The 19400-nt window shown below is 43.0% G+C and overlaps 1 protein-coding gene across 1 annotated transcript in view; it reads left to right on the top strand.

The window, feature by feature from the left end:
• Positions 1 to 15031, top strand: part of tmcc1a (transmembrane and coiled-coil domain family 1a) — a 44352-nt gene extending 29321 nt beyond the window's left edge. The window contains exons 3-6 of the mRNA XM_037683961.1: positions 9563 to 9820; positions 10052 to 10725; positions 13154 to 13289; positions 14524 to 15031. Of these exons, the coding sequence (XP_037539889.1) occupies positions 9563 to 9820; positions 10052 to 10725; positions 13154 to 13289; positions 14524 to 14838 (1383 nt within the window). The 3' untranslated portion in view covers positions 14839 to 15031. The remainder of the gene's footprint in view (positions 1 to 9562; positions 9821 to 10051; positions 10726 to 13153; positions 13290 to 14523) is intronic.
• Positions 15032 to 19400: the final 4369 nt, after the last annotated feature.

The raw sequence follows: 19400 nt of genomic DNA on the forward strand, positions 1-19400 counted from the left end.
ATTGTCTTTTATTTTTTCCTTTTTCTACATTTGTCTTTTTAAAGGTGTTAGTGTGATTTTGTGTTGAAATTGTAAACTGTGTCCACTGTAACTTGAAAGAGATTAAATAGTTTTAGTGCAAAAAAAACCTGATAGTCTTACAGAAATATTATAACTTTTCCTGGATCATTATGCTTTGCTGCAGATAAACTTTTTTTTCTTTTTTTAATTATGAAAGTTGTTTTTTCCATCACTGTGATGTTTGTAGAGCATCACATTTGCAGAAACTGGCTGTGTGTTTTATACCATTTTCTTCAAATGCAAACACTTGGAACAACTCTGTTCAAAACTGAGTTGTGAGTGCATGTGGTGTATAAACTGCCTCTTGCTCAGCGACTCATGTTCTTATGTAATTTTTCTTATCTAGTGAATGAGGTTCATTGTTGTCTCACTGGATCCCCTTAAAGGAAACAACAAGCTGATTTTGTGTCATTTTCCACTTTGCTGTGTAGGAACTGAAACTGTCAAAATGAGGGGAAGCAGAAAATAGACTTGTGGTTAGAGATGGCAAGAAGGGTTTGACAAATATACAGATATTCTCAAACACAAAACGGCAATAAATATAGAATTAAAGACCTAGCATTCCATGAAGAAATGCACATCACCCGCCACAGTTCAAGTTCAAGGTTCTTTGTCATTCGCATCACATGTGGTACATGAGGTGGAACGAAATTATGTACACAGGGTCCCAATTACACCCAAAAATAGCTAAATATAAAGTATAAAAAGAAACAGTAAATAAGGATCAAGATATACACTAAGATATAAGTTAAACACTAATAATGTAATGTAATGCTACATAACAGCAGCCTGAACAGCAGCAACAGAAACTGTGTAATCAAGGTCCCAGTTACAGCCAAAATAGCTAAAATATAAAGTTTAAAAAGAAACTGTGTAAGGATCTAAGACAGGGGTTGGCAAACTTTCGGACTCGCGGGCCACGCTGAATTCTGAGTCTTATCAACTTCAGGCCCAAACAACAAACAAAATAAACCACTGTATTTTCTCTTACCTGAAGAAAAATCAAATGAACCAAACCACAAGTCTCTTACCTCACTATGTTAATGGAATAAAGGAGACAAATCAAAATAAAGTGTCAGCTCACCTCCACAAACTCCTCACAAAACTTTGTACAACTACAGGATCTAAAGTTGATGACAGGTCAGCAGGTTGGGAATGGAAGCAGACATCATCCTCCTGCAGCTCCTCTATGCAGCATCACAGCAGAGGACCTGCACAATAATTCACACGTGTGTTTGTCTTTCACTTTTTTTGTGATAATTCACACACAATTAACAGTTTCACACACGCACACACAAAGGATGACTTACAGTGATTCCTGATGGATGATGCAGTGAAGAAAAATAACTCCTATTTCACTTTATCCTGGTTTCTTGTCATTTTTCCACTTAAATTTGTTGATCTGTCCGTTGTGACATTGTTAAGTTTACTCCACAGTAGCTTCATTCTCTCGGTGACAGCAGACGGTTATAAAAATCCTCTCGTGTTTTTCCTTTCAGAGACTCCAGGGTCTAAAACACCTCCATTATCTCAAAACTGTTGTCAATCCCGCAGATTAAAAAATAGGAGATGAGCAGTGTCCTTTATTACTTTCATCCAGTGAACCGTAACTTAAAGGACTCTCTGCCTTTTAGCTTATGTTGCTGGCTATATCTTCATCACTCAGTTCCACAAGGCGAGTCACAGTCCTGCATGATAAACTGATTTTTTCTAACTTATCTTGGCCCTCCGGACACAATAGACCTGCTCTGTTTATCCATGTTTCTTTTTAAAAATCGCCATCGGAGAAAGGCTTGCTAGCATAGTTAGCAGTTAGCAATGTGTATTCTTTGAAAACCGCGACAGTTTCTTGGCATAAAAACTGTCTTTGTTTGTACCTCAGTGAAACAATATGTTGTTGTCCACTCCATTTTAAACACTCGGCCCTCACTGTACACTTTTTTTTTTCTTTGATAAACACGTTTTTACAGACGAGTTCCTAGGGCAAAGTAAAAATAAAAGTGTAGAAGAAGAAATTACTTATTTTCCATTTAGTGTTGCCAGGTGAGAAATGTAGAATAATCGTACTAGAGACATAAAATTATTGTATTTTGAGGGAAATTATTGTACACCCGTCATAACCAGAATAACAAATTTATTGATGCACTATAGTAGTGATGGGTCCGCTTCCAGACCATCTCTGCTTCTTCTTCTTTTCGTTTCCTCACTCATGGGGCGGGCGCAGCGGATTATTCAGCCAATCATGGCCGTTGTTCTCAGGCAAACGCAAACACGTCACTTGTAGGTCACATTTAGAAAAGCACGATTGACTGGAATTTCCAGCCAATCGTGCTTCTGTTTGCGAACCTTCGGGGTTCACAAAAAAACTCCGGCAGACAGTTGCGAGAGGCTGATGACAACTGATTACAACCACACATTCACAGAATGGTCAAACTATCGTATATTTGGCCTTTTTTGGGATTATTGATCGTACATCGTACAGAGGGCAAAATTGTCGTACAAATACAATAATTATCGTACACCTGGCAACACTGTTTCCATTGTTACCTTGCCTCAAATACACGCCAGTGTCTGTAGTGCGCCTCTACTGAGGAAATGCTGGAACTACAGGTAAAACAACACAATTTTTTTTTTCCCTATTACATTCAGTTTTTTAAATATAATTTGGACCAGTGGCGATTTTAACCTCTTCTTTAGGGTGCTTAAGCACCCCTAAAATTTAACTGAAAAAAAGTTAAAAAAAAAAAAAAAAAAATATATATATATATATATATATATATATATATATATATATATATATAATTTTTCTTTTTTTTTAATTGTCCAAATTTTGGACAGTTTCGGCGGGCCAATTAAAAAGCCCAACGGGGCTGTATATCAGAGTCAGAGTTTCTTTATTGTCATTCGCACCTCATGTGGTACATGTGGTGGAGCGAAATTATGTACACAGGGTCCCAGTTACATCCAACAATAAAATGTATAAGAAAAACAGTAATAACATCTAAGATATGAACTAAGAAAAACATCAACTAAATATACACTAAGCACTCATAACATAAAACATTGAACATCAGCACAAACATGAACATGAGTCTGTGAGCAGATGTGCACGCATGAACACATCAACATTGAAACAGATCAGCAGCAACATGAAACAGATCAGCAGCAACATGATATGGTTTTTCACAGTGATTATTCTAGTTAGAGATTCATGAGTCTAACAGCCTCAGGGTAGAAGCTGTTCCTCAGTCTAGTGGTTCTACACTTAATGCTCCTTAACCTCCTTCCTGAGGGGAGCGGGGCAAAAAGTGTGTGTGCTGGGTGAGTGGGGTCCTTCATGATGCAGGTGGCCCTCTTCCTGCATCTGGAGGTGTAGAATGTCTGTGATGGTGGGGAGGCTGATTCCGACAGATTTCTGTGCAGCCTTCACCACTCTCTGCAAAGCTTTTCTTTCTGCAGCTGTGCAGCCTGTGCAGCCTGTATATGGCCGTTGGGCCGGGGTTTGCCCATGCCTGATCTAAGATATACACTAAACGAACGCCAAATAATACACTAAAAAAATCTAAGACATACATTAAACACTAATAATGTTTTTTAAAAAATGGTATATTAAACAGCAGCCCGAACATGAGTCTGTAATGAGCAGATGGGTATGCATGAATACAGCAGCTTGAGATAATCAGCAGCACAGATAAGTCACATATTAAAGTGGCATTACACAGATTTTTCATACAGTGATTTTTCATGCCAGGGTTTTAAACAAAGAACACACTAAGTCAGTTTTAGCACACCATCTGTAAATTTGACAGTATTATTTTTCCATCTTTTTAAGGTCATCAATAATCCATAGAAGATTGGCAGACAAACCAGTGGTATGAATGGAGACAAACATGCAGTGCAAATCAGCGGTTTGACAATAGTTAAATAGTTCTGGATATACAGTGCACTTAAAATAAAAAAACTGTTCTGTTCACCATGTATCCAAACTCCCTTTGCTCATGGATATTGAATTCTAGGTTAGTAAAAATTGTTAGCCAGCTAACCCAGCCTACAAGCAGTAAAACTCTGCGACATGCCATGACAAAGCCACGTTGCACCACTTCTGATTTTCTGAGAATGTTGTTGATGGAGATGTGTGGAGTATGATTTCTCAGAAAGAAATCTGATGTTGCAGTATCTCTGTAGAAGCAGCTGTAACATCTTGGCACCTGAAACCACTGCCTACAAACTCAAGCTGACATCACTGGAATGATGACTGGTCTAGCTAACAGCTAACAAGGTGCTGGTCTTTTGTGTTATTCAAGCAAATATGAATAACTTGAATTATGACAGAAGTGAGCATAAAAAAGAGTGATAAGATGGCCGACCAAAATAATTTCATTACAAACAGCCACAGCTTGTTACAGTGCTGTGGTTTGATATCATTGTTTGCGTCTAGTTCATTATGCGAGCAATTACTGTAAACCATAACAGATGCCGTGATAATGTAGTTTTATTTTGAAACGAGGCATAAGCCTCCTGAAGCAACACAGAACCGAGTCTGGGTTCGTTTAGTGCTTTTGAGTGATTTTTTTTGTTAGGATAAACAAGAAGTTTTAGTTTTATGTATCGATCTGCGGATTTTTAAAACATTTTTTTATATTGAAGGTTTAGAGTTTCTTTAGGGATGCATATTGTCTGTCGCTGTACATGCCCGAGTTTTAAACTAAAGTCATCTTGTGCTGAGAGAAGACGTTTTTATCTGTTCTGGTCAAACCTTAAAAATAGTATTATACACAATCTTACACCATATTGTGATCAGCGTGTGTGTGATTGACTCTCAGCTTCAACCACACCAAAGTTTAGCTCAGTGTATGGAAAACTGAGTTATAGACATTTTTATGTTTGTTAACGGTGATTAGCTGTGGCAGCCATTTTGAATGTTGTCGACTCCAAAATTGAATCATGTGAATGGACTATTTTCAGACGGTTTCTTAAATCTGTCCATAAAAACATTTTTTTTAATCACTCTACAGACACACACACAAAAAAACGTTATCGTCCACCTTCGCCCTTTGGTGGTGGATGATAAACGCTGGTGATACAATCTAAATGCCTGTTTATGCGAGGTGGGCTTTAAGGTTTAGCTTGTCTCCAGTCTTGTGTTGGATCCAGAGTAAGCTGGTTGCCATATTTTGACTCTAACCAGCTTTCCATGGATCAGAGACCATTACACAAGCAGAGCCACCTGCAGATGGACACAAGGATATATGGAATGAGGAAACACTCTTTTAGGAGTGTGTATGTGGAAAGCAGCTGGATTTAGGGGTGAAGGTCCTTTTTTAGACTTAACTCTGATTGTGTCTAATCAGAGTGGGACCAACAGGCCCCCTCCCAATTACAAACAGCTCAGCATCTCTCATTAAGCTGCAGGGACTCCAGTGTGGAAGCCACTGCTCTTTGCTTCAGTGGCTCTTCACATCAACATGTTTGGTTTTGTTAACCCTGAGGAATTAGCTTCGTTTTAGCGCTAACAGCCTTTAATTACGTGCATGATTAGGTACAACTGATGACACTGATTGCAGAGATCATTACAACTTGTTTGGTGTGTGAAGCACGCGTTCATATGTGTCCATGTCTGTTTAATAAGCCACAAGTCCGATCGTGATTCTGCAGTGACCGGTTTCTAGAGTTGTAAAACTCACGTGCACCCTTGTCACCTGCCTGACCGGTTTCTTGTGAAATATTTCCTTTTTTTAGCCAAACACCTCGGCTGACAGGGATTTTTTCCACAAATGAAGTGGTGTTTTATCCGGTGCCAGCCTGTGCTGCTCACTAGGCTTCCTTATCACTTATCTGTGTCTCACCAAGGTGAACTGGAGTTCATCGTGTCCAGCTGACTTGTCCTTTGTCCTCCTTTATCTTTGGAGAGAGTGGATGTGTTTGATTATGCAGATAATTGTCAACCAAAAGAGAAAGCGGGGTCACTTTACTATTTTACTTCTTGTAGTGCTCTACTGGATGCTCCTCGTTTGCGCTTCCTGTCATGAAGCTAATAGCTCTTATTTTTCCGTAATTACCAGAGAGCAGGTGTCACTTGTAAACACCACCTCGTGATTCAGTCTGAGCTCGCCAGGCAGGCTGTTCTAGTTCTCTGGTTCATCTGATTGTCTCAGTTGTCAATCGAGACTTTATTAATGATTGGACTGTAACATGTTTACAGTAAATTGGGTCACAGTTTTTCTTCTGTTTGGTGTCACTTACATATTTATACAGAGAAAGTGTGTGTGTGGGGGGCATTTAAAAATGTTAATCCAAGTTATATAAATCAATTAAAGGTGTTTTTTCCTGTACTTAAAGGAATGTCTTGGTGTGTGTGTGAATTTAAAGGAATGTCCCAACTGGTTTTTCTGGCTCTCTTTTCCACTGGTTTCTAGAAGAAGCAAAAGGAGAGACTTCGAGTTGATTCAGTCTCCTAGTTAGCTCTCAGTCTGTTTATAAACCAGAGAGCTGGGTGTCCTTGCTTACTGGCTGCTGTTTCCTGTTTACTGTTGTTTAACACGTCATATACTGCAAATGTTTGGAAAATAGAGAAGTCTTGGTCCATCTGACAAAGATAAATAAGACTTTCATTGTTAGTCTTTTAAAAGCCCTTCTTATGGACATTAACATTTTGGTTGCAAATATTATGATACATGTATTGGATAGCTATACCCTATAGCACGACGGCTCAGTGGTTAGCACTGTTGCCTCACAGCAAGAAGGTCCTGGGTTCAATCCCCGGTTGGATGTGCTTGCGTGGGTTTTCTCCAGGTTCTCCGGTTTCTTCCCACAGATCAAAAACATGCATGTTAGACTGATTGGTAACTCTAAATTGTCCCTAGGTGTGAATGAAAGAGTGAATGGTTGTTTGTCTCGTTTGTCTCTGTGTGTCCCTGTGATGGACTTGGTCCAGGGTGTACCCTGCCCCTCGCACAGTGATGGCTGGACATGGGCACAGGCAACCCCCGTGACCCAAAATGGAACAAGCGGGTAAAGATAATGGATGGATGGAAATACTGGTAATATTTTTCAGTAATGTTCATATTGAAATCTATATTGAAATTTGCAACTGAAGATAAACAATTTCTCTGAAAATGATTGTTTATCATAAGCACATAAAAACTACACTAGTAAAAATTGCAGTATTGCAATGGGAAATAATATTTGGTTCAGCAAATATTTTATTAGAAGTTTATTTATCTCTTACTAAAAGCTAAATAAAATAAAAATGTCTGTGTGGCTGTTTGTTTCTAAATTATCTCATAAATCTTAATAAAACTTGTCAAAATTATGCACATGTGGTTGCACATCTACGATCGATTGCTTTTCCAAATCAACCCTGTGAATCAGTTTAACACGTGCAAAAAAAAAAAAAAAAAAATCAGTGAGGTTATAGCTGAGAGTCACAACAGTCTAAGTGTGAAATATCACGAGATTAGGCATCTTCACTCTGACCAAACAGCTACAGCTCCATGTTTTCTAAAAACACAGACGATCTCAGCTTAAACGGCATGAAAGATGGCGGGCGACATGCATTCCTTCAAGAAACGTAAGGCCTTTATTTATCATAGTGCATTTATTATCTCTAAACTGAAAGTGCATAGGCAGCACGGTGGCGCAACTGGTAGAGCTGCTGCCTCTCAGCGAGAAGGTCCCTGGTTCAAACCCCGGTCCAGGGGCCTTTCTGAGTGGAGTTTGCATGTTCTCTCCGTGCATGCGTGGGTTTTCTCCGGGTGCTCCGGTTTCCTCCCACAGTCCAAAAACATGCATGTTAGGCTGATTGGTAACTCTAAATTGTCCCTAGGTGTGAGTGAGAGAGTGAATGGTTGTTTGTCTCTATGTGTCCCTGTGATGGACTTGCGACCCGTCCAGGGTGTACCCCGCCCCTCGCACAGTGATTGCTGGACATGGGCACCAGCGACCCCCGTGACCCAAAATGGAATAAGCGGGTAAAGAAAATGGATGGATGGATGGATGAAAGTGCATAAAAATAACACTTTCTATTCGAGAATAACCTTTTTTATTATCACCGTTTCTGCTCTTTATTTAAAAAACAACATTGATTCGAGTCAGACCTCTTTGATTATCTGTTATAAAACACTTTACTTATTTCATAACGAGTTCACCATCTCAGTTGTGGCCACAGAGAGGAGCAAACCCTCCCTGCCCAGATCCATGTGCCCTCTGTGAAATAGCTGCGAGCTGCACAGCTGACGCTGACGTGATGATGTCATCGCTCAGCCCGGTGGGCGGAGCTTCGCCCGGTAGACACCCCAGGTGCGCTGCGAAACTCTCCCAAACAAGCCGGGAGAGCTGAAGCGACAGCAGTGAAACTGTTGAACATACCCAGGCAGATTTATTCCTGTTTTCCTTCGGAGTCAAGCTGTGAGCAGCGTGTCGGGACAGATGTGAACACCTGCTGCTCCTCTCTGGGAGCGAAATGCACTGGGAACAATTACTCCGTTTGACGAATGGAAAGGTGAGAAGAGGCTTGGCGCAGGTTTTGGGTTGTTAGGTCTGTCAGTACATAAGAATGTTTGTGGTTCTGTATTTTGGTTTTTTGTATTGAAAGTTCTGCTGCTGACTGTCAGTCAACAATTAGTCATCCTGCTAAGAAGAAGATGAGCCTCAGGTGCTTTTTATATTTTTCACATTTTAAGGTGAAGATATGGTGATGTAAAAAAAAAAATGGTGAGTGCTATTTATTGGATGCTGCCTACTCAGTTAATTTAAATTTTATTGTTTGTTGTTGTGCTTTCTGTGTGACCAGAAGACCACTTTAATTATAAAACTGTCCATATTTTGGTATTATTGTGTTGATGGGGAAATGACTACCTCCACTGCTTGTCAGGTTTATTATGCTCTCAAGGCAAGAAAGTTTAGATATTTAAAAGTTTATGCGGATACTTTCTGACCTACAGAAGAAAAAAAAAATTGCTCTAGGTCTGGAAAGGCAGGAAATTAACAAATATTTTTAATCTGCAATATAAGTTTAAAATATATATATCTTGTCTGACTTGGCCCGTGTTGTAGCCTCTGGAGCAAAGAGGAACAATCACTACTCAGGCTGTTTGCACAGTTAAAAATAAGAAGACCCAGACTGCCCTGGACTCACACATGGGCACATTACATGTTAATGTGGTTAAAATGGTGGCTTAGTTATTTCCACTTCCTTTTCATTATAAACCATAACTTAAAAAGTTAACTTGGGTCTTCCTTTTCAGAGGAACTGACCGTAAGTGGCCTTTTCAGCTGCCTTAACTTGCCCTCTTTCCTGGCAACTGGGCTCAGAAAAAAAAGCAGAACCTTGCTTTGTAACATGTCAGCAAAACGAACAAGAGTCACGGCATGCTGCTCACATGTTTTTCCCTTTTCTGCCCTCCTTTTTACTTGTTTTTTTTTATTACATTCCTTGTTTCCCACCCCCTGTCATTTACCCTCGCTGACCTCCCTTTCCTGGTTTGTCCTCCGTTTGCTTCAGATTGACCGGCTGGAGGTGAGCGGGTTGGGACAAACACCCCTCGCCGTTTCGTGTGGGACAGACGGTTCATTCCCGGCCAGTGACGATGGCACCCCGGACCCTCAGCGCACTAAGCAGGCTATCGCCCAGCTGCAACAGAAAATCCTCAAGCTCACAGAGCAGATTAAGATTGAGCAGACAGCCAGGGATGATAACGTTGCAGAATACCTCAAACTTGCCAACAATGCAGACAAACAGCAAAGTACACGCATCAAACAGGTAAAATGAATAACTGCTGTCAGTGAGAACCTTTAGCTTGCTTATGAGTGCGCTGTCCGGTCATTGCATCACCGAAAAACCTGCTCCGTCAGTTTCAGTGCCTCCAGGCTCAGAGCTTGTTTGCTAACAGTATTAAATTTTTTTTTTAATTTTTTTTTTAATTTAATTTATTAATTTAAGTTTAAAGAGCACAATGTTGATTCAAAAACAATACTGTTCTCTGACTGGCAGGTGTTTGAGAAAAAAAATCAGAAGTCTGCACAGACCATCCAGCAGCTGCAAAGGAAACTGGAGCACTACCACCGGAAGCTGCGGGAAGTGGAGCACAACGGTATCCCACGGCAACCCAAGGATGTTCTGCGGGACATGCAGCAGGGCCTGAAGGATGTCGGGGCTAAAGTCAGCGGGTTCAGTGAGGGCGTGGTGGACAGCGTCAAGGGAGGCCTCTCCAGCTTCTCGCAGGCCACCCACTCCGCTGCCGAAGCAGTCGTCTCCACGCTCATTCGCAACAAATACGGCAGCTCTGACAACATCCCCTCGCTCAAAGACTCCCTGGATGACCCCTCAGTAGAGGAGGCGGTGACTGTTGGTGGAGGACGTTCTCTGAGCAATGCCGGCCACCACCTCCAGTCCAGTCCCAGGTTTGGTAGCGAAGACGACTGCTCTAGTGCCACTTCGGGTTCGGCGGGGGCGAACAGCACCACGGGGGCACCTGGGGGTCCTCCGAGTTCTAAGGGCAACACACTGGAGAGGAGCCAGTGCTCCAGCCTGGACATGCTGCTACAGGAGATGCAAGAGTTGAGGGAGGGTCAGGTGCGGTTGGAGGAGAGCCTGGACAGTTTGAAGAGCCACTATCAGAACGACTACACCGTCGTTATGCAAGCACTGCAGGAGGAGCGCTTCAGGTACGCAACGCAGACCAACACAGAGCTGCCATTTCTAACCCGGGCCGGGTCAGGCCAAAATTATGTGCTTGATGGGCGGGCCGGGTCGGTCTCGGGCTTTTGATGCGGTTGTACAAATCACACAGCACAAGGAAAACTAAATAAGAATGCACAATATAAAATTGTGTTAATCTCCTTGTAGAGGAGGGGGCAGTAAGTTTATATGTTGAGGATGAGAAATAAATAAAATAGAGTGTAGCAGTTGATCAGACTGTGAAAAGAGAGTAGCGCTGGCGCATTGCGCTACTTTGCGCATGTGGCCGTGCCCGCCCTGCTCTTATCACACTTTTGTAATTGACCCACAACAAGTGACATAATGGAGCTGGAAAGTGTTAAACAAAAGCTAAAAACAGGAGAACTCCCTCTACAAAGCCAGCACAGTGAAACCTGCTGATGTGTGTCACGTGCACGCTCGGGTCCGAATGACCAGTTGAAAGAGGTTAAAAAAAAAAAAAAAAGTCTTAAGCTTCAGATGGACAATCGGATCATCATCAGCGCACGTCCACTGACCAGCCAGTTGAAAAAGGTAAAAACAATCCTGTTAAGCTTCAGCTGGATCACCGGATCATTGGCCGCGCACGTCCCTCTCCGCACCCTGGTGTCATCTGTGCTGAAGGAAGTTGGAGCATCTGAAGCTACAAAAACCCAAGCAAGCAGCGCGTTCCATTAAAATAGCCTTGTTCTATATTTTTCCAAATAATTTTGTTCTAAAAATATTTTTGTTCATCTGTATAATAGTATCTTTGGAGTTGATTTTTTTTTATTTTTAGACTATTCGTTTTGTATATTATAGTCCATTTGGTGAAACAAGAAATCTTATATCTTCCTTTGTTTGAAATATGTGCTTAAAATATGTCAAACTGATTTGCTTACAAATGCAGTAAAAGCTTAATAAATAAAAAAATGTCGGGGTGATTTTTTTGGTGTTCAGGCCTGTGATTACAGTTAATTGGTCGGGCTCAGAATAAATGTCTACGGGCTGGGGCCGGGTCGGGTCGGATTTTTTAGGCCCGAACGCAACTCTAGAACACAGAACACTTTCAAGAAGGCTTCAAAGATTCCTGAGACCTGAGCTCAGTAAATGTTCGAGGAAATCCCCACAATTTTTAACGTCGTGTGGTCGGGAACAACTGCTACTTTTAGAAACATGCCTGAGTGATGACGTTTATCACTCAGATTACATGACGACATCTCATCTGCAGCAGCATGCGCCCTGCTTATGCTCCGTTATCAAAACTGGCAAACAGTAGATAAAAGCAAAACCTTGACCTGCTGTTAATCGGCATCATCGTGGACGCTGAACTACCGGTACTTCCAGCTCAAAGTGCCCTCTCAATCCCTCCAGCTGCTTTTGCACCGGCTCGTCTTTGTCCCCACATTAAAACTCCAACTTTAAGATTCACATTCCTCCAGAAGGTTCAGACATTGTGCACAAAAATGACGGAGAGCTAAAGAAATACTGGACATATTTCTTCTGAAAATGTCCACGGTGGCTTTGTTTTTACTTCCTCAATGACCAAATCAGTTTTAGCAAGAAAGAACGAATGCAAAGTTCTTTACAGCCTGCTTATGGGACAAATAACATTCATAAAAAATTATGTTTTGCCAAGAAGCTCCTCTCTAACCGAGCCCATCCTCACCAATGAGTTCATCTGACGTTTGTTTTATTAATTAACACAAAGCTGGAACAATAAAACAAAGAACTGAGCAGTGATAAGGAAATAAAAAAACAAAATCTTCCCAAAAAGGACAAACACCCCTGTAGGAGCCTGCAGAACTTTATTATTTTCTAACAAAAGAGCATTTAAACATTACACAGATACTTTTAAAAGTATTTATTAAACACGGTTGCATACAGTATTTTTCTTCCTAAAACGTAAAACAGGATCTGAAACAAAAAAAGATCAAATAATTTTGGAAGTAAATTTTACAAGTTGCTTGCTCCAAATGTAGAATTCATGTTTTTTATAGTTTTCTCAGCCTTTTGTCTCTGTGATAAAAGCCTGTTGATTTAAGACTCTAAAGGAACTGGAATGTGTTCGTGGTACAGTATTAACATCATATGTTGTAAGAAACAAACACATTCTGTTCTTGACTGCTGTTGTCCATCCCATCATCTTCGGCTGCCACAACAAACACCACAGCCTCACGCTGGCCTCACTCCATTGGCTGGTCTCGTACTGCCAACCCTCTCTGATTGGTTAGTTGGATGAGCTGATGAGTAAGCACATCCTGATCTTATCAGGCCCAGTCATCGGTCCAGTCAGGTACCATGAGGTCAGCTGCCTCCAGGACCTGTATCTGCTAATGCCTGCATGTGTTTTTTTTTTGTCTAAGCTAATTATGCCACAGGCTCTCACGTGTTTTCTCTGCTCGTGTGTGTGTTCAGGTGTGAACGCCTGGAGGAACAGTTAAACGACCTGACGGAACTTCACCAGAACGAAATCCTCAACCTCAAGCAGGAGCTGGCCAGCATGGAGGAAAAGATCGCCTACCAGTCCTACGAGAGAGCCAGGGACATCCAGGTTTGTTTTGTCGGGCCTATGCTCACAAGCAGAAAACAAATCTGCAGCTAAAACACTCTGACTGAATTCAAATGAACATGGAGATCATTCATAGTTTTATTCTTAAAAATGGCTCTAAAATACAGCAAAGTAATATTAACTGACTGGTGGTTACAACATTTGACCTTTTCACCCCGTTTGTTTCATTTTGTAGCTCTTACATTCACTATTGGAATAAAGACAGTAGTTTTCTGTTCCTGTCTTAAACTTATGCAGGTTAATCAGACATCACTGTGTCAGACTGATGTTAATCTGTCGTCGCACACTCTTGATCAGTTTAAAAGAATCATCTCTGTGGATGCTGACAGTAAACAATCCAAGGAATCCTGTCTGTCCATGAGATTTTCTATTTGTCCAAAACAATAATCTTCTTGTAAACGTCTCATGTTACTCCCATCGCTTCCTGTTGTATATAAGGGCTTTGCTTTTTGTGTTTGGTGTGCTGACAGAGTGGCTGCTTCTGTCTGCAGTCCCTCCTGCTGACAGCAGGGGGTGGTAGAGGTACTTAATGGATGTGGACATCTTAAAAAGCCGTGACACTATTCGTTTAAATCAGGGCTATTCAACTGGTGGCCCGGGGACCAAATCAGGCCCATGAGTAAACTCAGTTCAGCCCCTCAATAGGTTCATTTTTAAATAAAACTAGATTTAAAATAATAAAACAAACTTAATTAATCTAAAAAAGTTAAGTCAGGTCCTCTGGACGGGTTCAAAAAAACAAACTGTTGAAACGTTTCGTCTTTCATCCGAAAGACTTCCTCAGTCTGAGGTGCTGTCTTCAGCTCAGTCTTATGAATAGCATCTTCTCAGAGTGGATCAACCAGTGTGTTGTTGACATTCAAAACTAATTGTTCACATGATCAAGTCTCGCATGAAACACGAAACGTTTCTACATTTTTTTTTGCTTTTTGAACCCGTCCAGAGGACCTGACTTAACTTTTTTTAGATTTTTCTACCTGGATTATTGAGCATGCATCAGGAAACTTAATGAGAATAACTGCTGGATGTCCGACCCCTGAGCAGTTTAGTGGACTAGCCCTGATTTAGATCATTAAAGACGATTAATAGATTGATATCATAGATCGTGCTGGGTGTTCTGCCTGGTCTGAGTTTAGATCACTGTTTTTATTCATGACACTTGAGCTGACTTCTTCTTTTTTTGTGTGTGTGTGTGTGCGCGTGTCACCCCATACAGGAGGCGTTGGAGGCATGTCAGACCAGAATCTCTAAGATGGAGCTCCAGCAGCAGCAGCAGCAGGTCGTCCAGTTGGAGGGGCTGGAAAATGCCACGGCACGGACCCTCCTGGGAAAACTTATCAATGTGCTGCTGGCCCTTATGGCTGTCCTTCTTGTCTTCGTCTCAACTGTGGCCAACTGCGTGGTTCCCCTGATGAAGACGCGCTCTCGCTCCCTCTCCACCCTGATTCTGGTCCTCCTGTTGGCCTTCTTGTGGAGAAACTGGGACGCTCTCTCGGGGTACACGCACCGAGCTCTGCAGCCCCCAGGATGACCAGTTTGACAGCGGCACGCGTTGCTTTTGTGTCACCGGGAGATAAGACTGTTGTCGCAGTCACACACAGAGCTTTGAAGAATATTGCATTAGGGCAGCAGCGTGGTCGTGCACGGTGTGCACGTTCAGACGCAGCCTGAAATCAAGATAACGAAGAAGGAACTGGAGTGAAGTAAAGAACGCTCATTGCTGAAGGAAAAGACTGTTTACATTTTTGAAACGATGTGACGTCCCTCACATCGTTCGGTTTTATCTTTAGAGTTTAATCAATTATGATGTTTCTAATATTTTAAATGTTATTTTATTCAGTACCATGTAGCATTACGCTCCTCTCTACATGGAGGGGAGGTTAGTCAGGAAACTGGGCTGGCGACTCACCCCCAAAGGTCCAGTCTAATTTTAGAGATGTGCAAATGTGAGAATGGGGTTGATTGCTTTGAGGAAGAAAACTTTTACTGGTTTGTGATGGGTAGATTTGAACCTTTGCTCAAAACGTACCTGGGACTTGTTCCTTTCCTGCTGTGACGAGTTTGATCAGGAAGGGCATTTTTTGAAGGACTGGCCGTATGACGTCTGTGCATCGTGATGACTAAAGATGCGCTTCATTACTGCCAAGATCACGTGATTTTAATTAATTCATTTTTAATGTTAAACAATAGAAGAAGAAAAAAGTTAGGTGGCGGAGATTATGAATGACTTATGTAGCGGAGAGTTAATGACATAACAAAATGAACATAAAGACAGAACATCTGGTCATTGTCAAGCATCTGCCACGTTTGAAACATGTCCTGCATGCTGTCGTTAAGAAAATTACACACAAACCAGTTTGGCTTTTAAAAGCAATGACAAAGCGCTGTTGTCCATGTAAAATCAATTTGCCTGGATAATTGCCTCCCACCCGCCATATTTGATGTGATCAATTTAGGAAAAAGAGGCCGCTGGTGCTTGTCCAGCTCCGTCTCGGTGGGACCAGGGATCACGCTGCTTCATATCTCCTGAGCGAGTCGCCTCCACTGCTCATGCGATGCTGCACGAACACGTTCTGCTGTCGTGTTCTCTACGGTTGTCCCATTTTGTTACAAACCCTCTGAAAGTGGATTCACTCGGTGCCAAACTTTAGCCAAACCAGGGACGTCTGAGCAGAGGAGGCAGCAAGGAGGTGTCGCTCTGCAGATCTGACCTCTTTCCACATACTTCATGAATGTTTGTTTTAGGACGTGAAAGCTGTAGCTTTTGAAAGTGAAGAAAGCCGTTCACAATCTGAACATGACCTCAGTCCAAATGTTCGGTTGTTTTTCTGCACCTTTTCCTCGTTGTGTCGAGATCACTGGTTTGGCGAAGCTTTCTTGTACTTTGATCCAGTCGAGGGCACGTGGATTAGTCCACTCTGCATTTCATGCCTAGAAGCTGGTTGTTGATCATTTAAACTGTACGGCTGCACTTTAGCACGTGATGCCATGTACGGTAGGTCAGGCCAAGAGGGTGGTCGGTCGCTGGCAATTGCCCTCAGTGGGAGGAAAAGTTGACTCAGGTCAACATCATCTTGGTCAAAAATCTTAACCAACACAGCAGAAGTTGGATTTTTTTTGTTTTTGTCACAATGGAATTAAATTCAACTCTCCCCAAGACGAGCAAGAAGTAAAAACCGATGTAACGATTCGTCTAATGATTAACGAGTGCAGCAGGCAGGTTGAGAGTACGCTGACCTTTAACCTTGCGTGTCCTTTGAGTAACACCTGTAATGTAGGGTCGTGTGCTAAACCACTTCAGTGCCTTCTGACGTCCTTTTCTAAGTGTGGAATAAATAAAGTGCATTCCCAACTCAGTCGTGTTTCACCATCGTTTTTTTTTTTTATCCTTCGTGTGCATCGTTTTTGACTCCTAATTATCACCTGCCGTCTAAAAGGACGTATTATTTTTATCATTTGTGTATGTGTGTCTCCTTATCTGCACCACTGGAGAGCTTTAAATGAATCTTGCAGAAAGTATTCATCAGATGTATGTCTACAACCAATTAAATGTTGGAGTTGACCCAGATCAAATGGCTATAATTTGGCCAGTTTTAGAAACATTGCAATAAAACATGCTGTGGTAGTAGCTGAGAGTCATCCTGGGCCCCCTAGAGAGCAGCTCTCTGCTCCACACAGGGCTGTGGTTGCATCAGGAAGGACGTCCAGTGTAAAAATAATGGCCAGGTCTTCATGCTGCTGAGTTCATTGTGGCGACCCCTGAAGAAGGGAGCAGCCAAAAGAAGAAGAAAAAGTAGCTGAGAGTCGTCCTCAACAAACTGAGCATGACTTCTGGCATGGCTGGTTTTAGGGTTTGACCAAAAATGCCTACAGTTCTAGCTACTCAATATAAAACTTGCTCTTAGTCCTATATTCTGGTGTAAAGTGCAGCGGGTGACGTGCATTCCTTGAAGGAATGTTACCCTTTATTTATCCAGGTAGTCTCATTGAGCCATGAGAACTCGTTTTCAAGAGAGACCTGTTTGGGGAGTGGATGGGGGTTATTAAGGGCCTTGCTCAGGGGCCCAGGGTGGGGCGAATGAGTGTGGGGGCAGGTGTGGGTGCTTCACCTACCCCACCCACAGTTTTTGATGTTGTTGGTACCGGGGCTTGAACCGGCGATCTTCCGATCACAGGCCCACCTTCTCTAGCCTCTGCGCCACCACTCCCTCATAAAAACGTTAAACTGAGCAGCTTAGATACCCAATCCCTAACTGCTCCCCAGGTGCTTCCATAGCCGCCCACTGCTCCACCTGGGTGTATCTCAGGTGTGATGGGTTAAATGCACAGAACTAATTCCGCCATTGTTTGGGAACATACAGTGATGGGAACACAGACAGAGACTCTGCTGAGCAGCAGGTGCCCTGTTCCGCCTGCTGCAGGTTACTTATTTGGCCACTAGGCGGAGCTCTTTCACCTCCCATGTGTGGAGGTTCTGTGTACTGTGTGAGAGGAGGCAGGAGGGGGGTGATAAGGAGTGACACAAATAGTTGTCACTCCTTATCAGGAAGGAAACAGGCTGGGTGGAAGGATTTTAGTGCTCAGAGTTAGTCAGTGTGGACTTTTATTTAAAATAAAAAAATATTTTCACGCCTCTCCGTGGATCTGTGATGCTGCCACACACCTGATCCAACTCCTCACGCCCTGCTGGTTTGGGAATGGGTGGTGTGTGTGTGTGTGTGGGGGGGGGGGGGGGGGGGGTAGTTTGTTGCACTTTATCACTCTCCTCTCTCCCTTCTCACTGATTTGATGCGCGTGGCCGTGCGCCAAGGTAAACACGCGCGGTCGCACTTATCAGCGCTGCTGAAAGCTGCAAGTGGTGACCGGAGGAGAAGGGGGGGGGGGGGGGGGTCGGTCCCCAGAGGAGTCCACAGTAAATTGGCACAGGCGATTCCACGCGATTTAGCATCAACTTTAATTATTGCGTGTACTCTGAGATAACACGCGCTGATTTATGCAGCGAGGCTGACACTCTGGCTCTGTCGCCCCCCAAGTGAGGTGCTTCAGAGCGCATGCACAGTGCACACACCCACGGTCCAAAGCATGCTAACCAGATTCGAGCAGTCTTGTAGGTAAGTGTGTGTGTGCGTGTGTGTGTGTGTGTGTGTGTGTGGGGGGGGGGGGGGGGGGGGGGGGGGGGGGGGGGGGGGGGGGGGGGGGGGCATGTGTCGAGCTTTGAATATTTATGACTTGAAAGGAAACTGACTGTCAGAGTCCGGAAAGGTGCGCGCGCGGTTACGCGTCCATCTGGTTGCACTTTCACGGTTCTTACCGGACCGTATGTGTCCAGAACAGAACCCTGCGGGTCTGCAGAACTAATCTGAAGACTGGGGAGCTCATAAGGTGGGCGTGTGACCCCCCCCCATTAACCTCAAGATGAGCGGAACCACAACGCCCCGGGTGGAGACTCATCTTAAAGGGAAACGTTAGATGGTTGTTGTCCTCCATTCATTTTCTGAGATGGCTCTGAGTTCATATCTAGTGTTGATGAAATAAAAAAATAACAGAAGAGCAATTAATCAAAGCAGACAGAGAGCTCTCCTGGGACACATGTCACATGAGGGAGGCAGTGCCATTAGTCAGGGCTAATGAGATGACACCCCTGCTCTCAGAAAAGTCGACTTTTCCCCTCACATTAGTGTTTTTATTATTATTAATGTCGTCATTCAATATCTAAACAACACATGAATGTAAAGTTTTATTTCCTCTCTCCTTTCCCGACAGTCTCCAAAAATGCGCGCAATGAAATAAATGTAATTCCAGTGGCGCGCATAAATCCTGTATGGAAATATTTAAAGATGCTACAAACGTGATGCTGGCGTGGTGTGTCAGTGTGTGTCAGGAGCGGGACTGCTGCTGCAGAGAGGGACAGAGGCAGAGGAGGCAGCCTGAAAAGAGGAAGCACGACTCGCTTATCGCGTCATTCTGGGTTCAGGCGCTGAGCAGGAAACAGCCTTTCCTCCTGGACTGTCGTTGTGTCGGAACAAACACATTTTTGTCTTTGCTCAATGCACCCCTCGGCACAGAACACGCGAAAGCCGGTCAGAAGGAAAA

This window comes from Nematolebias whitei, chromosome 11 (genome assembly GCF_014905685.2).
Source record: "Nematolebias whitei isolate Nwh7 chromosome 11, NemWhi1, whole genome shotgun sequence".
NCBI classification, from domain to species: Eukaryota; Metazoa; Chordata; class Actinopteri; order Cyprinodontiformes; family Rivulidae; genus Nematolebias; species Nematolebias whitei.